The sequence below is a fragment of the Danio rerio genome, chromosome 9 (assembly GCF_052040795.2).
Source record: "Danio rerio strain M-AB ecotype USA chromosome 9, GRCz13ab, whole genome shotgun sequence".
In the NCBI taxonomy this organism is placed as follows: domain Eukaryota; kingdom Metazoa; phylum Chordata; class Actinopteri; order Cypriniformes; family Danionidae; genus Danio; species Danio rerio.
Window position 1 is genome coordinate 46,332,304 of NC_141029.1, and position 19,363 is coordinate 46,351,666.

Here is a 19,363-nt window from a genome sequence, read left to right on the forward strand (position 1 = left end):
ATTATTTTATTTTAAGCAATAAAAATACCTTTTAATTATTTATTGCTGTTTTGGGGGCTATTTTAGATAAATGTTGCTATTTGCAAAACAGAATGGAGGTAAAATTTCCTGAAACATTTTGTGTCAAGAATCAGTGCATTTCTGTACATGGGTAATTCTAGAATCGATAAACCTTTAATTGTTTATAAAAAACTGAATGAAATAGTTTTAAATAATAAACGCATATTATATCGTTATTTCTATAAAAATAATGTTTTCATGTGTACCCAGGAACATTTGTCTTAATATCAAATATAACTCTGCAGTTATAATGAAATTTTATATTTTTTATTAATTGAAGTTATTGGGCAACGCGGTGGCGCAGTAGGTAGTGCTGTCACCTCACAGCAAGAAGGTCACTGATTCGAGCCTCGGCTGGGTCAGTTGGTGTTTCTGTGTAGAGTTTGCATGTTCTCCCCGTGTTTGCGTGGGTTTCCTCCGGGTGCTCCGGTTCACCCCACAAGTCTAAAGACATGCGGTACAGGTGAATTGGGTAGGCTTAATTGTCCGTAGTGTATGAGTGTGAATAAGTATGTATGGGTGTTTCCCAGAGATGGGTTGCAGCTGGAAGGACATCCGCTGCGTAAAACATATGCTGAATTAGTCGGTGAGTCATTTCTCTGTGGCAACCCCAGATTAATAAAGGGACTAAGCAGAAAAGAAAATGAATAAATGAATGACTTTTAAGTTATTACAAAGAAGAAATAGATTATGTTTATTAATCGCTTAATCATTTATTTTCAGTGTTACTTGTCATTTTAGTTTTGTGTCTGTCACTGGTCAATGTGGCGACCCCAGATTAATAAAGGGACTAAGCCGACAATAAAATGAATGAATGGTTAAAAAAATACTTGATGAGCTTTAACCTCCTAGGGCTTAGTGGCCTCATGGACAACATATTTTAGCTCATAAAACACTGATTTAAAAAGCATGTGATCTAAATGATTTCCAAGTCACTTCTTTTGGCAGTCTCATTAATTAGTACCAAAATCTTTAGGATACATGAAGACTAAATTAATTATTTGTCAACTCTGTTATCATGATATTTCTTGGTCACTTTTTAGAAAGAATAATACAATGAAAATACATGAAATTCAGTTTTAGACACGACGTGCTATTTGGTTTGCAATTAGCATCTTGGGCTAAAGCTGTTATTGTCAACTATACAGAGAGGCTAATATCTGAATATTTCTGACTTCAACTGTATAATCCAAACATCTAGTATCAGAATGTTTTGAATATCAGTGGATAAACATAGCGATGATCCTCCTCATCTGAGTGTTCAGGTCTAGTCTTGGCTGGAAACTCGGCGAGATCATATGTGCGCACACTCTTGCGTTTTACTTGGCAGAGATTACCATTTTTTTTAATGATAAAGCTTTACCAAAGCCCCTCTCAGAAGCCAGCATCGCCATCTGCCAGTTCTGCTTGAGAAGAGGGCCTTGTTATGAGCTCACGAGCTTCCCTCCGCTAAGAGCGGTTACTTCTGCCAGGTCTTACTCAACACAGATGACATGCTCTCCAGCAAAGCCATTCAAACCTGACAAATGACTGGGAAATGCTGTTTGTTTTTCCTGATTGATGCCGAGCGTTTGGTGTGTGGTTGTTTTGGAGTTGTGGTTGTACCCGGCTGATTATTTCTCCCTGCTGATTTTGGATGTAGATGGCAGGGGCGTGTTGAGGAGGTGGGACACACAGAGCTGCATTCACAAAACAGGCTCCTCTTTGTTTGGCTGGCATTTCTTCCTCTGATCCAAAACACTTGGAATCGGTCTCTTATAAAGAAAGTTTGTGAAGCTTTATGAACTTGCGTCACTTGTCATAAACTGGGCATGGTGTAACTGTTCGCTGCAAATGAAGCTGAAGAGCGGTTTGGCTTCTTAAAGGAACTCTTTTTTGGTAAATAAGCTCATTTTGTTAACTCCCCTGGAGTTAACAATTGATTTTTTTCAGGAGCACTTTTAGCTTAGCTTAGCATAAATCATTGAATCGGATCAGCATTCGCATAGCCCTCAAATAAAGAATAATAATGATTGCTTATTAATTTAATTATTAACCTATTTAGAGCTTGACACTTCTGTAATTACATTGTGTACTACGAACCAAGGTAAAAAGAAAATAGCCTATTATTTAGGTTGATATGGCCGCCGATTCGAATGTTATCACTCGAATGAATTGGTGTTGTCAGTGGTTATCAGCTGATAGATATGGGCCAGTAGGGACCTTCTGCACCTACTGGTAGGCTCAAAAGGCTATTCTCATCCATCTACATGGTTAATCAGCAATAGATTACATATGGCTGTGGCCGTAAGTCGACTAAAATTATTTATATTATTTATTGAATTTCCCATTAATTGAGTTTATTAATGTCTACCACCCTACCCTAAACCCAACTATCACTATTGCGCCCCAAGTCTAGGGGTAAACAACATGGTCATCATAAACAAAAACAAATGTTGCGGGTGGTGGATTTCCCAAAGAAAACAAAAACCTAATGCAAAAGATCTCCTTCGGTTGACAACTAAACTTGGACACTCAGTTGAGAGTAATTATATAGTTTTTGCACCACAAATGAGCTCTCTGAACCCTGCCGGAAGTTCGTTTTTGTAGGCTTTTATGATCAGCAGCCAATCAGAGCATGGATCATGTTGGGAAGGGAGCCTATGGAATAACAGAAAGCAAGAAAAAAAGGTGGGACAAAGAAAAAGACACATGCAATGCGCAAAAATAAATAAATAAATAATAATAATAATAATGATTAATAAATAAACTTTAGTCGTAACAGACAAAGTAATGTAAAAACAGATCAGGATCTGGAGTCTTCTCTGTTAGTATAGCTGATTAACAATGTGAATGGATGATAACAGCCTTCTGAGCCTACCAGTAGGTGCAAAAAGCCCATATTAGCTGATAATGTCCATTCAAGCTGATACATACGGTGAGGAACTATACTCTATTTCTGGCATAATAATCAAGAAATTTGTTTCCTGTAAAATAGCTCCAGTTGGCGCAATGATTTTACACCGATTCTAACTGATAGTGCAAGTGTGTGGCCTGGTTCTTGGGAATATTTTCAGCAAATAAAGTTATGTTTTTGGAAACAATGCTAAAAGAAAATATACACATCGTAAAAGTCAGGGAGTTATAGATATGTGTTTTATTTTAACTACGTTAAAGGGCCGTTTATAATATAAGTTGATATTTAGCTGCACCATATTGGTGTTTCATAACATCTAGTTTTTATGAGGTGGATTGTTAGCCCTCAACCCCCAACCTGGAGGACCAGGACATACACTACAGACAATTTAGCTCACAAAGTTCCCTTACAGCGCGTGTCTTTGCACTGTGAGGAGACCGGAGCACCCGGAGGAAACCCACGGGAACACAGGGAGAACATGCAAACTCCACACAGAAATGCTAACTGACCCAGCCGAGGCTCAAACCAGCGACCTTCTTGCTGTGAGGTGACCATCAAAACAATTAAATTGCAAAAATTCTAAATGTTCAAAGTGACCGCCTTGGTAGTACTGGTGTTAAATAGGAAAATTATCTAAACTCCTTGGTCATTTTTGAGCAAGACGCTAAGCCTGGTTTATACTTCTGCGTCAAGTGATCGGCGTGCAAGCCTTGCGCGTAGCTGTGCATTTATATTACTGCACTCTGTTTCTGTTGCTCTGCAATATACTTCCAAAATGCTAGCTGGCAGTAGGTGTTTATGTTTTTCTGTGTTGAGTCTCTACGCAGGTATTTTGTTTTTTCTGAATGCTTCCTTAATGTACAAGTGACTCAAATTCGCTCATTTTGAGGCAGGAACTGGCGGACGTGCAACAACTTTAATCATAAGGTAAACACAACACAGCAGTCTACATCCGGAGCTCCTTCACGTGACTCCACACTTGTAAATACTCGCTGGATCAGGCTTGCACTCGTCAGCGATACCAAGCCGAAAAATCACAGAGCTTGCGCTACACGTACACGTTCCATTTTTTGAGAGGTCCGCGTCAACATCACCGATGGCCACGACGATGGGCTATGTGTCCACACTTAGGCTGTGCCATAGCATATGCGTGCGCTTGACGCAGAAGTATAAATCAGCCTTAAATGGTCTAATCCAATTCAATGATTTATGCTAAGCTAAGCTACAAGTGCTTCTGCCAGACCCGGAGATCGGCTGGTTATACTAAAAATTGGTGAAAACAATTTAACTCTGGGGGCCACGAGGTGGCGCAGTAGGTAGTGATGTCGCTTCACAGCAAGAAGGTCGCTGGTTCGAGCTTCGGCTGGGTCAGTTGGCAGTTCTGTGTGGAGTTTAGATGTTCTCCCCATGTTTGCATGGGTTTCCTCCAGGTGCTCAGGTTTCCCCCACAAGTCCAACAACATGCGGTATAAGTGAATAAAATGTCCATAGAGTATGTATGTGAATGAGTGTGTATGTGTGTTTTCCAGTGACTGATTTCCAGAAAAAAAAAAGTGGAGTGTTTCTTTGTGGTTAGAGTGGTAATTTGGTGCAGTGTTCATGGAGCAAAACCTGTGGCTTTGGCAGGGACATTTTGTGCGCTACATCTTTATAATACCATCCTCTTGTGTGGAGCCAGAGGGCTTATAAAAGAGAAGGCTTTTGTGGCAACTGTGGTTCTCTGAGTTCCTCTGGTTTTACTTGGAGCACCAGGTCTCAAGTGGTAATCCAGCATTTCCTCAGACTTCATTTAAAGGCTTAAGTGGCTATTAGATGAGGGAATAAAGATGCTCAGAGGCTTTAAGAGAAATCAGGGGCTTTTAAATTTGTCTTTCCCCTTTAAGCAACTGTAGCGTCAGTCAAGTTAGTGGTCCAAAGGCTTTTCACAATACAAAACGGATGACATTCAAAATTATGCAGTACATGTTGGGATGGGTGGCACGGTAGCATAGTGGTCGCCTCACAGCAAGAAGGTCACTGGTTTGCGTGTTTCCACCACACTCAAAAAACATGCATTAATTGAATTAACTAAATTGACTATAAATTGGTGTGTGTGTGTGAATTAGTGTGTATGGGTGTTTCCCAGTGTTGTGTTGCAGCTGGAAGGGCATCCGCTCCGTAAAATATATGCCGGAATAGTTGGCAGTTCATTCTGCTGTGGCAACCTCTGAAACAGAGACTAAGCTGAAGGAAAATTAATTAAATTAATGAATGTTCAAGGGGTAGTTCACCCAAAAACGATTATACTGTGATCATTTACTAACTCTTCACTTGTCACAAACCCATTTGAGTTTCTTTCTTCTGTTGAACACAAAATATGTTATTTATATTTGTGGATATTTGTTATTTAGTATATGTTTTCCCTACTATGGATGTCCGTTGTTACAGTTTTTTTTTTCTAAGTAACTTCTTTAGTGTTCCTCATCATTCATTCATTCATTCATTTTCTTTTCTGCATAGTCCCTTTATTAATTTGGGGTTGCCATAGTGGAATGAACAGCCATCTTATCCAGCACATTTTTTTATGCAGCTGATGCCCTTTCAGCTGCAACCCATCACTGGAAAACATCCATACACACTCATTCACACATATACTCTACGGACAATTTAGCTTACCTAATTTCCCTCTAGCGCATGACTGGACTTGTGGGGGAAACCGGAGCACCCAGAGAAAACCCACGTTAACACTTGCAGAATATGCAAACTCCACACAGAAATGCCAACTGGCCCAACCGAGGCTCGAACCAGTGACATTCTTGCTGTGTGGCTATCGTGCTACCCACTGCGCCACCATGGCGCACCTAGTGTTCAACAGGGAAGAGAAATTCAAGGTTTGTAACCACATGAGGGTGAGTTAATTGTGGGTAATTTTTCATTTTTGGGGGAACTATACCTTTAAATAAATGCATTGGCTTCCAAAATATAAGGCGGTCATTCATTTTAGATGTCAAACCAAAATGTATTTATTAAGAAAAATATTTTTGTTGTTTTATTAACTGAGGAACTTTAATTTTAGTATGTAACATTCTCTAATTTTAATATGAAACATTCACTTTAATATTCTGAACAACAGAATATTAATTTTACAGAAGGCTTAGTCCCTTTATTAATCTGGGGTCGCCTCAGTGGAATGAACCACCAACTTATCCAGTATATGTTTTAAGCAGTGGATAAACTGAAATATGTTGGTACTGAAAAATGTAAATTTATTGCGAATTTTGAACAACCATTCTGATCAGCTGTGTTGTCGCGCGCGTACTGTAAAGCGGGGGAGGGGGGGTTGAGCGCGTGTACTCAAGAGCGGTGTTGTCACGCGCCTACTCAAGGGCGGGACAAAGGGTGTGTCACGTTCGCGAGGGCACTTTTGATAATTTTGGAAGGGCACTTTCTATCCAAGACTAAAAAGGGCATGTGCACTGCACAGGTTGAGCCCTATGTGTGCACGTGCCTGGTAACAGAGGCCAGCTAGCAAAGTGCTATGCAGGTTAACCTCATTCTTCTGACCTCTAAAGGTGCTCTAGCGACAGACACTAGAGGCCATGGTTTTCAGCCTCTTTGTTAGAGCAACCGACCCCCATGCAAAGAATTGCCAGTTCGATCCCAGCTCCGACTGGGTTGGGTGCAGTAAGACAGGTGGGGGCTCGTCCGGGATGCAAGTGAGCTTTAGGGGGGTGAGTGTAACGGACGCCAGCTAGCAAAGTGCTATGCAGGTAAACCTCACTCTTTTGACCTCGAAGGGTACTCGAGTGACAGATGCTAGGATCATGGTCTTTAGCCTCCTTGTTAGAAGAAAAGACTCCCATGCTAAGAATCACCGGTTCGATCTCAGCTCAGACCGTGTTTGGTGCAGTAGGACTGATGGGTTTCATATTGAAGATTTTACAAAGCATTTGCATAGTTAGTCGGATTCTTCAAGGCTCTCCAAAAGCAGTGAGAGCAAGCATGATGAAACTCTAAGCCGGCCTAAAAGAATCATGAAAACCCTGGAAGATGAATCTGGTCTTTTGGGATCTCAGATGAACAATTAGACCTTGATTTTATAACATCTGAAATAATGTATAAGCCCCTCTTAATGCAGTTGGGGAAAGAAATGGGCCGCTCTCCTAAAAGCAGTTTTGCATTATGAAAGCGCTGGGAGCGGGGGCTCAAATCAAATTGTGCTCATCACACACATTCCATTCCTGGATCAAACAAGGTACAATTGGTTTAAATTTAGCTTTGCTTTTAGTGTGCTTTAACATAATTTACAGTGATCACATGATCCAATCCTGTACATCAGTTAAGTGGGACTCAAAAGTGCTGTAAACATTTGTTGTTGCCTTGAGAAAAAAAAAAAGAAAGTTAAAGGTGTCTGTAAGTTTACTAAGTTGAACTAGGTATTGCATGCCTGGTTCAAAACAAACGCAAGCGCAGGTTGCCAGATTGACGACATCAACAAAAGTGTTCCTAACTATCGAGCCTAAAAGCTAATTTAAGGTAACAGAGTCTAAATAAAAGCAATGACACGTGATAGATGTAATATTCTCCATATAGTTTTTGTCCTGACCAACACCTGAAATTTATATTTTAGATACAGCTTCTATTAGTGATATGCGATACTACTGGTTTCCTATCTGATCCGATTGCTTTATCAATTGTCTTAAAAACCCATGCCCCCAAAAATACAGCCACATTGCCACATTTTCTTTGTACCTAGATTCAATTCAATTCAATTCAGCTTTATTTGTATAGCGCTTTTACAATGTAGATTGTGTCAAAGCAGCTTCACATAAATGGTCATAGTAACTGGAACAGTGTAGTTCAGTTTTTAGTGTTTAAGTTCAGTTTAGTTCAGTTTAGCTCAGTTCGGTGTGATTTAATCATTACTGAGAGTTCAAACACTGAAGAGCAAATTCATCGATGTATAGCTCTACCAATCCTGAACCATGCGAGCCAGTGGCGACAGCGGAGAGGGAAAAAAAACTTCACCTGATGGGAGTGAAGAAAAAAAACCTTGAGAGAACCAGACTCAGTTCGGCACGACCATTTTAGTAGATAGTGCCTGCCTGCTCCACTTAAGGACTCTGCAAGCGATGTCTGTTTCGCCCTAGCAGCACCTGTGCCTCTCATTTCCTCTTCCTCTGACCGCCTAGTCATGACGTTGTCAGTCTTGTGATTTCTATGCAGATGTTTGATTAGGTTTGTGGTATTACAACAGTACCTCACTGTTTTGTTACACGTGTCACAAACAACATCATTTGAGTTTATGGAAGTGAAGTAGCTCCATACATACTTCGTTTGCGGTCACCCACATCCAATGACAGCGTGACTGAACAACATGTGCCATGCTAGCGGACTGAGTGGCTAGCTTGCCTGCTCTGCATTTGTACAGTGCCATGTTACGCACATGACTAGGCAGGCGGAAGAACAAGTAGTTCAGACTAAGTTTGTATTATTCAGAAAAACTAGGGTAATTGTGGTTATTTCCAATAAACTATATATTTGCTTCAAATAACTAAAATATTGATATTTTGATAAGATAATCGATTCTAAAACATACAAAGCTAGTATCGGAGATATCAATATTTTAGTATCGATCCGCACATCACTAGCTTCTATTTCTTTCAGCTAAACAACAGGATAAACTGACAGTGTTTACCTCAGGTACACCTCATGTGTTTTATTCAGTGTTAAATGCTAACAATGTGAGTTTGGATGCCAGTTTACCTAACATTTATTGTCATACTACTGATACTAAGCAGCGGCAAATAGTTTACCTCAGATCTTAAAACTAAAATAAACCATTTGAAATTGAACTTTAGAACTGTGACAAGCCAGCACACATCAGTGATTCAGCATGTAAATTTAATAAAGTTAAAGAGGTTTAATATGTATTAATATACATATTCTGTGCTTCTGAATGGCTGTATTCACATTTCTGTGGTGTTGTCTGGTACAAACAGCCAATTTGCTTTTGTTCTAGGAACTTTTTTTTTGACTTCTCATTGAGTTATGAAGCAATATGCTCTCTAAACATTCAAGATGTCCAGTTTTAGTTAGTTCTGTTTTACATTTTTGATATTGTTTCAGGAATTTTACTGTTTAATGTTCTCTGAACATTCTGAAACACGTAGCAACATTTTAAACTGTAAATCATTATTTTTACATAGATTATAAGATTCAATGAAGGATGTATAAATGTTTGTGTGCTAATGTTTTGGGAACATTTTGAGAGCAGATCATTTTGTAAACCGATAACATTTATATATAATGCTGATTTAGTGCACAATATTAATATAATAGTGGTTTTCAGCTATTATATCAGTAAATTATAGTATTAGTTATTAATAGTAGGTTGAAATGTATATATATATATATATATATATATATATATATATATATATATATATATATATATATATATATATATATATATATATATATATATATATATAATTATTTTTTTTATCTAATGTGTTATAACTAAATTAGTATGGTATTATAACACATTAAGATGAAAACAAATGTGTTATAGTTATAATTATTAATAATGATATTGTAATGAGTCTGGGTACAACAGAGTTGAGAAGTCGTCAGGCAGGCAAAAGCTCAAAACAGAGACAGACAGGAACATGTAGATAATCCAAAAGCATGGTCCGAATACAGACGAATGGTCAGGACATGTGCCAAAACAACATAAACAATAAAACAAAGCAAAGGTCAAAACATGACAAGGCAAGATAAGGAAAACACTTTGTGATGCTCACTTACAGTTTACAAGACTCAGAAAAGAGTGTATGTGTGAATGAGGTGTCTTTATAGTCCTACAGTAATTAGTCCATAATGAGCTTCAGCTGTTCTGTCTGTCTGTCTGTCTGTCTGTCTGTCTGTCTGTCTGTCTGTCTGTCTGTCTGGCTGGCTGGCTGTCTGTCTGTCTGTCTGTCTGTCAAATAAATAGAAATAATTTCTATATAATAAAATTAAAAAAGGTTTAGGATAACATTTAGGATAAAATTATTTTTATCAATGTAAATATTGAAATGTATTTACAGTCTCTTTTGATTATTGTAATGTATTTAATCTAAGCTCTCTTCATTTTGTGCACTTTAAAAAATATTCCTGCCTTAAAATGCTTAATTGAATCAGATGGACTTTCCCCGTCACCAATCAAACTGACTAAAAAATATGAAATTAAAGCTTTTATAAATTGTTGAAACTTGAATAACTTTCTAAAATGAGTTAAAGTAACTTGTGTGGGTTTCCTCTGGGTGCTGTGGTTTCCCCCACAGTCCAAATAAATTGAATAAACTAAATTGGCCGTAGTGTAGGAGTGTGTGTGAATGTGTAAATGTATGGGTTTTTCTCAGTACTGGGTTGTGGCTTGGTCATCCGCTGCATAAAACATATGCTGGAAAAGTTGGTGGTTTATTACGCTGTGGCCACCCTGGAAAAAATGACTAAGCTGAAGGAAATCAATGAATGAGTGAATGAGTTAAAGTAACCTCAAATCAACTGTTGACTTGATTGTTTGTCATATAATTTTTTTACAATAAAGTGTTTTTATTTTTGGTTGCTTTTTTCTTATATTTTCCATGTTCAAACATGCATTAAAACTAAATCCCTCCATTGTTTTCCCTCTTCAGGAGATGACAAGCAGTCTACAGGCCATCAAACAGAGGTGAGTCCTGTACAAATGCAAAAGTTTAACCCCAGCACTTTACATGAGTGTTAGACTGCTGTCTCCTGCTCGTCTCTCTGTGTTGAGACGCTGCTGAAGATGGATGGAGCTCTGATGCAGTTGTCATTGATTTCCAAGCTCCTGAAATAGAGTCTTAGTGAAATCAGATCCCGTCTCTCACGCTGTGCTTTTCCACTGTCCACTCTCCAGGCCCAGAACGCGCAGCTTTCTCCAGCCCAGAGGAAACAGAGCGTCTACACACCGCCCACCATGAGAGGTAAAGATCCAGCATCTGCACTGATGTGACGTTTCTGACTCTTGCGTAACCAGAGCATCTGACTCACTCCTCTTATGCAGTACTTCATGAGCTGGCTGCCATTAAAAATGAATGTGCTTGTGTCGTCATTTACAGTAGTATTTCTATAAATGGATGTATCAAGAGAAAAGGCTGTGGAGATAACATATCTTCATATATACAGTATATGAATGCTGAATACTAGTATCTTACAAAATAACTAGTAAAATATTATTTACAGTCATCATGGCAAAGACAAAAGAAAATAGTTACAGAAGTTAAATATTTAAAACTGCTATGTTTAAAATGTTTACTCCATCAAGCATCACTTAAAAAAAAAAAATAAAATAAAATAAAAAAAAAAAAAAATATATATATATATATATATATATATATATATATATATATATATATATATATATATATATATATATATATATATATATATATATTACAAGAAGGCTTATCATTTTTACTTTAACTGCAAATACTGTACAACTCACTGGCCACTTTATTAGGTATACCTTACTAGTAAAGGGTAGGACCCGCTTTTGCCTTCAGAACTGCCTTAATCGTTTGTGGCACAGATTCAACAAGGTACTGTAAATATTCCTCAGAGATTTTGGTCCATATTAACATGAAAGCATCACAGAGATGCTGCAGATTTGTCGGCTGCACATCCTTGATGCAAATTTCCAGTTCCACCACATCCCAAAGGTGCTCTATTGGGTTGAGATCTGGTGACTGTGGAGGCCATTTGAGTACAGTGAACTCAGTGTCATGTTCAAGAAACCAGTCTGAGATGATTCGAGCTTAATGACACTGTGATCATAAAGGGATGGACATGGTCAGCAACAATACTCAGGTAGGCTGTGGCATTGACACGGTGGTCCGTGATGAAGATTTTTATTTACTAAACCTATATGAAGACACATTTAATTGGGTGAGTGGAGGACCCTATGAATCCGCCATTATATGTCTTTGAAAACAGGTGACAGGTTAAGGCATAAAAGAGCACGAGAGAGGACTTGAGGATACAATGAGAACCATCTGTCAGAAAAGCATGAAATGTATACAACATATGTTGAATCTGTCATGTATGTTTGAAAAGACCCATACTGTATGGGAGAGATGAGTCCAGTTTAGATGTTTGAAATATAGATACTAGTCATGATTACCAAATGTGAAACGTATGTGTAAAAACAGTTATGAATACATTAGATCTTTACATTACGAGGGCCATCAAGAAGAAGAGGCTTTAAATAACCCTCATACCATCACACCGCCACCACCACCAGCCTGAATTGTTGATTCGAGGCAGGATGGATTCATGCTTTCATGTTGTTGATGTCAAATTCTGACCCTACCATCCAAATGTCACAGCAGAAATCGAGCCTCATCAGAATCTTCTATTGTCCAATTTTGGTGAGCCTGTGCGAATTGTAGCCTCAGTTTCTTGTTCTTAGCTGACATGAGTGACACCCGGTGTGGTCTCCTGCTGCTGTAGCCCATCTGCCTTAAGGTTTGATGCGTTGTGTGTTCAGAGATGCTCTTCTGCATACCTCGGTTGTAACAAGTGGTTATTTGAGTCACTGTTGCCTTTCTATCAGCTTGAACCAGTCTGGCCATTCTCCTCTGACCTCTGGCATCAACAAAGCATTTGCACCTTTCTTTCTCATTCTGATGCTCTTTTTGAACTGCAGCAGATCGTCTTGACCATGTCTACATGCCTAAATGCATTGAGTTGCTGCCATGTGATTGGCTAATTAGAAATTTACTGTTAACGAGCAGTTAGACAGGTGTACCTAATAAAGTGGCCGGTGAGTGTTCATAGCAGTGCTTTTATTGTAACGTTTGTGATGTATTACAGTATAGATAGATAGTATATAATTATTTAGTATTCATCTACATATATTATCAATTAATATATTAATGTTTTTAATATATGTATTTGTATTATGCATAAATAAATATATTGATATATTTATAAAATATTATTATATTAATAAAATGTGTACTTTATGCACATCTTTACATACGGTTTCTGGTTTTAGATATTACTTTTAATTTTCTATCATTTTGGATTATTAACAGTGTTTTTGTTTAGCAGTTTTTATATTACAGTATATTTTATCATTTTACGATTTACCTTAAAAATGTTTTTGATTTTTCTATTTAAAGTTTTTTTTAATGTTTTACATTATGTTAGATTTTTCTTGTGTTGTTTTATGTTTTCTATATTCCCTTTATTTTAGTTTTAGTAATTTAGTGTTGTGTCTACAGTTTTTCTCAGTGGCTTTGGTGCATTTTTTACAACACTATTTACATTTGCACAAAAGTTAATGCATTTCTCAAAACAATTTTTACAAACTGCAAAACTTAGTTGATAACCTGCAAAAGCGCGTCACTTGCTCGAATCAGATAGCTCGATCCTCGAAAGCAAGTATTCATGTCAATGAAAGTGTCAGTGTCATCAAGATGAAAAGTCCTGACACCATTGTTTATGAGCAAGATAGTCAAATGGCTTTGTTGTGTTTTCAATATGACAGTTTACTCTGTGTTTTCCAATGCAAAAAAGTCTTGTCTGAGTACAAGACACTGAATATGTATGTTTTACATTTTCACTGCATTTTCTCTTTGTCACAGCATTCACAATGTATTCACAGCATTGTGCAAAAGAACAAATACACCCTTATTTACAACAAACATAAACTCCCTTTGGGTATAGCTGTGCACAACTGTAAACAATAGCCCCTTTCACACATTCAGACTTTCCGGAAAATTACCGGCAATTTTTCCAGAAAGGTGTGTATGTGTGAACAGGCCCTTTTTGAAAAAAACTGTAAATTCGTTCTGGCTATTTTCCGATAAGAGAAGTTGTAACATTACCGGTAATTTGCCGGAATGCTGCGATGTGTGAACGCAGCTGGAAGATTGCCGGAAAGAGCGAGTGCACATCCAGAACGTGCTGACGTGAGACGTCTGCTTTAGCCAATCAGAACAGTCAGACGCATTCAAGTCCGCACGGTTTGTGAGAATAAAAGCCTTTGAATATTTTCCCAGACTCATTTAGCTGCTAGAAATTAGTCAGATAACGTTTATATGTTCATCTTAATGCCAGCCGTGTAAACAATTATCGATAACATGCTTATGACAAGCCGTTGTTTGTTTACCTTCAAGCTTTGCGTGTGCCCGTGAAACAGCACGTGAGCGCCAGCACATACCCGTATCATGTACATCTCAACATGCGAAAGTGTTTCTCTATATGTTTTCGTCAAAGTTGTTCACAATACTGATCCATCCACAGAGTTTGTGATGTAGTCAAATGTTTACTAATACAAGCCCAGCGGTTAAGAGCTCATTTCTGGTTAATGATGTCAGAATTTATCTGTATTTTGGAACGGATGTGTGAATGCCCTTTTCCTGAAAAATTCCATAACATTCTCGCCTGTGTGAACAGCACTTTTTTGAATTTACCAGTAAAGTATTTCCGGAAATTTTACATATATTAACTGGTATCACTGTGTGAAAGAGGCTAATATTGCAGTACGTATTAGAACTGAACCTACAACATACACAGGTCTGTAAATCATTTATGAAATTGATCAGTTTAGAAGACATTTTCAGGATTTTTTTTTTTATTTTGTATAAAATTAGCTTGACAGATTTTAAAAAACTGGTTCAACATTTTGTATGTAATGACTCAAGTAATGAAATGAGGACTATTGTTTTATATGGAATGACTATTCAGCATTCACGAGTTTAGTTCATTTTGACTGACATGACATAAGCAAAAGATAATGTTATAAACAGCAGAGAGTTGTATGAAAGCAAGTGATGCATGTCCAAAAGCATTTGCGATTTGTTGGAAGGAATGAGAAACTGCTACTATGATGTGCACAAATGACTAATTGTTTTGAGAAATGCATTACCTGTTGTGCAAATGTAAATAGTGTTGTGAGAAATGCACCAATGTCACTGAGAAAAACTGTAACATTTTTATATTGGTTAATTAAAAAAAAAATCTCTACATTTGTATTGAAATGAATTAAGCTACAGTCCTGTTTTCACTTAATGGTGATTAACATAATTATTTCAATGCTTTAATAAAAAGTCATATATTAAGGCAGTGGAAATATACTGTATAGTAGGAATGATGTGTTTATGCCATCTGATCCACAGTGCACCTGCATTAACATTCACACTACACATACCGAGTGATGGAGGCGGTGATTTGCACACAGTGACCCACACATGCAGCCCACTCAACAGACTACTCACAGTGTGTGTGTGTGTGTGTGCTTATGGATCAGCTGCTAATATTAACACACTCCTCCACTCATATCCATATACAGCGAGGTCCAAAGTCTCAGGCCGCTAGTGAATACTGTATGTGTTTGTTTTCAGCTCTATTTTATACCATTGTGATTTGAGAATGATGCAAATGGCATCTTGAGCTTCAGTGGAAACAAGAACATCTAAGAAATAGCCTAAAATAGTGCAGATCTTTTTATATTTCATATCTAAAAAATGTTTTTGTTCCAAAGGTTTAGAATGACAAAACATTTGTTTATATTCACACTATAAATATAATATGCTGTGTATTTTGATTCACAAGTGTTTTCCATTTATTTACAGGTGTGAATTGCATTATAGGAAGTTGATCTCTGCTCTGTTGAATTTTGATGTTGAAAATTCAATTTTACAGTTTAGCAAAGTGACTTTTATTGTTATTCTGGTAGTGGGAAATAATGTATAAGAAATAATATGTAGGCAAATAAGTCTAAAATAACAGAAAATGTGACGGCAGTTTATTACAAAATTTTTGTTGCGTAATGTACAAAATGAACCCAGACAATATATCACTTTAAATTATTTAAATTACCTTTTCAAGGTTATAGAAAGATCAAGGTCAAACATTTTTGTTGTTGTTATTTATACACTGTTAAAATGCTGGGTTCCACACAATTCCTTTATTCTGTCCCAATAGAAATCAAACCCCCCCCAAAAAAATCAAGAAATTAGTTGATTCAGGTCATTTGATAAAAAAAAAAAAAAAAAAAAAAAAGTAGTTTGAACAAGCAGCGAAAATCATTTTAGGTTTTTATATCTTTTGATTGGAATTCTGAGTCTCTCAATTTAGACCTTTTATTACTTGCTAACAAGTTTATATCTGCCTTATATCTGTTTTTCTTGGAATTCTGCGTTTATATCGCTCATTTCTAACATTTTACCCAAAATTCAGTGTTTATGTCATACAATTCTGACATATTTCTTATAATATCAGGTTTACATTTTATAATTCACTTTTTCCCCCTTAATAATTTCAAGTTTTTTCTATTCCAAATCCTATATCATTTCTATCTTGCAGTTTTAACCTTTTCCTCCACTTCAAGTTTATATCTTACAGTTCCATGTTTTTATTTTTCAGAATTGTAAGTTTATACATAGAAAAAATATGTTTTCCGGATAGCTTTTTAACAGACTTTACTGTTGAAAAGTTTCTCTTTGGCAGATTTTTATTTATTTATATATATTTTTTTTTTTTGTGGAAACTGCATTATATTACCATTCAGAAGAACTATTAAAACTAATAATTGATCGCTAACTAATTTTAAATGTTCCAAAATGCAATTCAAAAGCTTAAATAAATGGTGAAAAAACTATATATGAATCACAGAACACACTGCTATTTATCAGCATTTTTTGCAATGCAGGTTTAAAATATTACCACTAAGTGGTCTCAGACTTTGATCCATACATCATATAATTCACTGTGTCTGTCCATGTAGTTTCTTGTCCTTTGTTATATATATATATATATATATATATATATGAAATATCTGTCGATTGTAAGCAGTAATTAGTAATTTTCTTAGATCAGTGCTTCTTTGTATATAGCATATATTATTTATTATATAGCACATACAGTATTGGGCCCCATATCGGCCCCATAAGCAGCTACGCTTCTTTTCCCATTCAGGAGAGACCTTCACTCCTAATCCTGCACAAAAAATTAATTTAGCCTGTTTAGGCTAAGTTGGGCCGCCATGTTTTTGGGCGCTGGTGTCCTTCTTGGTGACGAGTATTGTCAAAGAAAGGCTTGAACAAGATGCTAGTCGAGTTAAAAGCAGTCGAAATTTCTTTATACTGGACATACACTGCATTTCACAGCAATGTTTTTGTTTTTACGCTCAATGAAATAAAAGTATTGTCTGTATTTCTAGTGAAGAAGCAGTCACTCTTGACAACAACCATTTCAGCTCGCATTTTCCAGCAATTTAAAAGTGCATGCTTATTAACTGAGTTTGCAGCAGAACATGTGATTTAAAAGAAGCATTTTTTTCTTTTAAAAACCATATTTGTAAAATAAGTAACGCAGTTACTGTACACTGACTTTAGTAACTGTAATCAAATGACACAAATTTAAAATGTAAACTGTTACATTACTGCGTTCCCCAAAAAATGTAATTAGATTACAGTAGCACGTCACACCCAACTCTCTTAATAATCCTAAACAATTTGTTACCTTGGAATTCTAAGGTTCTATCTGTTCTATAAGACATTAAGCTTCAAAGTTTTTGCATTCCATATAACAAACAATGTGTGTGTAACAGTTCTCGTTAATACATTAACATGACAGCGTCCCTAAATGTACTCTAAATGTAAATGATCAAAGTTCAATTACATTTGCAAATTGGAGTAAAAAAACAGGGTAAATACAGATATAGCCTTCTCATTCTATCTGGCAGATCATTAATTGAAGCAATATTTTTGAAGAAATGCAATCAAAATATATTTATTGTGGTGTTGCAACAATTTGTTGAGGCTTGAGAAAGTAAAATTTTTGCTTTCTATATCATTTATTTAATGTTTTTGGATGAATATTTTTTCTTGTTCATATTAAACATGCAAGACTGTGCTAGATATTTTGTCCAGTGCATATGTTCATTTTATTTAAATATTATGGTCATATATATTAAATTTTATGGTTTATATAAATTATTGAATTATAATTATTGAATTATATGCCCCATGAATAAAATTAATTATTTGCCCTTCAATGCTTAATATCACATTTAAAGACTTTAAAAGAAAACAGACAATGAGCAAATGACTAAAACATGTTTCATTGACTATATATACACAGATAAAAATAAATAAAAAAAATATTAAATACATTTAATATAGAACTTTTTAATATTCGTTTCTTTTTCAACAATGTAATATTAAACAGTTCATCTTAATGTCTTGAATACTTCTAAACTATCACATTTACACACATCTTAATTTTGTGTGGTGCAGAATTATTTAGCCGACTCTGATTTTGTGTGATTTTGTCTTTCTGGTGTTTCCCGCTGTCATTGGAGCAGTCCGGCGAAATGACAAAGAAAACTGATCCCGATTGATCCCTGTGCGTGCATTAAAAATGCTGATTGGCTCATGCACAGAACGAACCTTATAGAGTCAAGCTGGAGTTCAACTTTGTAAATAAACTGTTTTTGGTTTTTAAATAAAAAGTTTTAAAATGTAAACAACTTAAAAAAAAAAAAACATCACATGATGTAAATAGGTTGTCATTTAAAAAGAAAATGTGATTAACTCAATTTTGACAAAAATGTCAGACAGAACCTTATAATTCTAAGGTAATAAATTGTAGCCTGTCAGACTGCACAAATATGATGCCTATTTCACACTGCAAGATCTCACTTGTCATAATGTCAGACTGAACGACAATCAGTACACGTTAAACACAGATACAGTTCAAGTCAGAATTATTAGCCCCTGTGGCGCTCCCAGAAAATTTTCTTAGCGGTGGCCAGAAGAGACCACACCACATCTTGGGGTGGCACACAAAAAACATAATGAATTTAGTGTTATATTTTTGTTTCTGGTAAATGAAATAATGTAGTTTTTATTCATTTAATTAATTCTTCTTGAAATATTGTAATTTATTCCTTGAAATAATTCAGCAAGTACATGTGCAAACCAAATAAAAATCTGTGTTTAGTTTAAAAACACTTTTCATATACTGTAAAAATAACTTATTTTTTACGTGCCTTTATTGTACGTCATACGGTATATGCCATGTCTAAAATTAATCAAGATTAATGAGTTTATTATTCCTAGTGATGGATTGTGCCTGGAAGGGCGTCCGCTGTGTAAAAATGTGCTGGAGAAGTTGGCGGTTCATTCCGCTGTGGCGACCCTGGATTAATAAAGGGACTAAGCTGAAAAGAAAATGAATGAAAGAATAATGAGTTTATTAATTACCCAAACAAATGAACAAACTGAACAAAAGGCATTACTATATACACACTCACTATACCTACTAATATTATTTATTCATATTGCTTTTTGAGCCATTTAATGCAGCTTCTTCTATTGATATACTGTAGCTTAAGGTAAATATTAA

The 19,363-nt window shown here is 36.1% G+C and overlaps 1 protein-coding gene across 7 annotated transcripts in view; it reads left to right on the plus strand.

Moving 5' to 3' along the window:
- ppp1r1c (protein phosphatase 1, regulatory (inhibitor) subunit 1C) overlaps positions 1 to 19,363 on the plus strand; it is a 59,205-nt gene that overhangs the window by 27,444 nt on the left and 12,398 nt on the right. For 4 of the 7 annotated variants that reach the window (NM_001002538.2, XM_087266303.1, XM_087266306.1 and 1 more), the window contains 2 exon segments: positions 10,618 to 10,652; positions 10,863 to 10,929. In NM_001002538.2, the coding sequence (NP_001002538.1) occupies positions 10,618 to 10,652; positions 10,863 to 10,929 (102 nt within the window). 7 annotated transcript variants of the gene reach the window in all.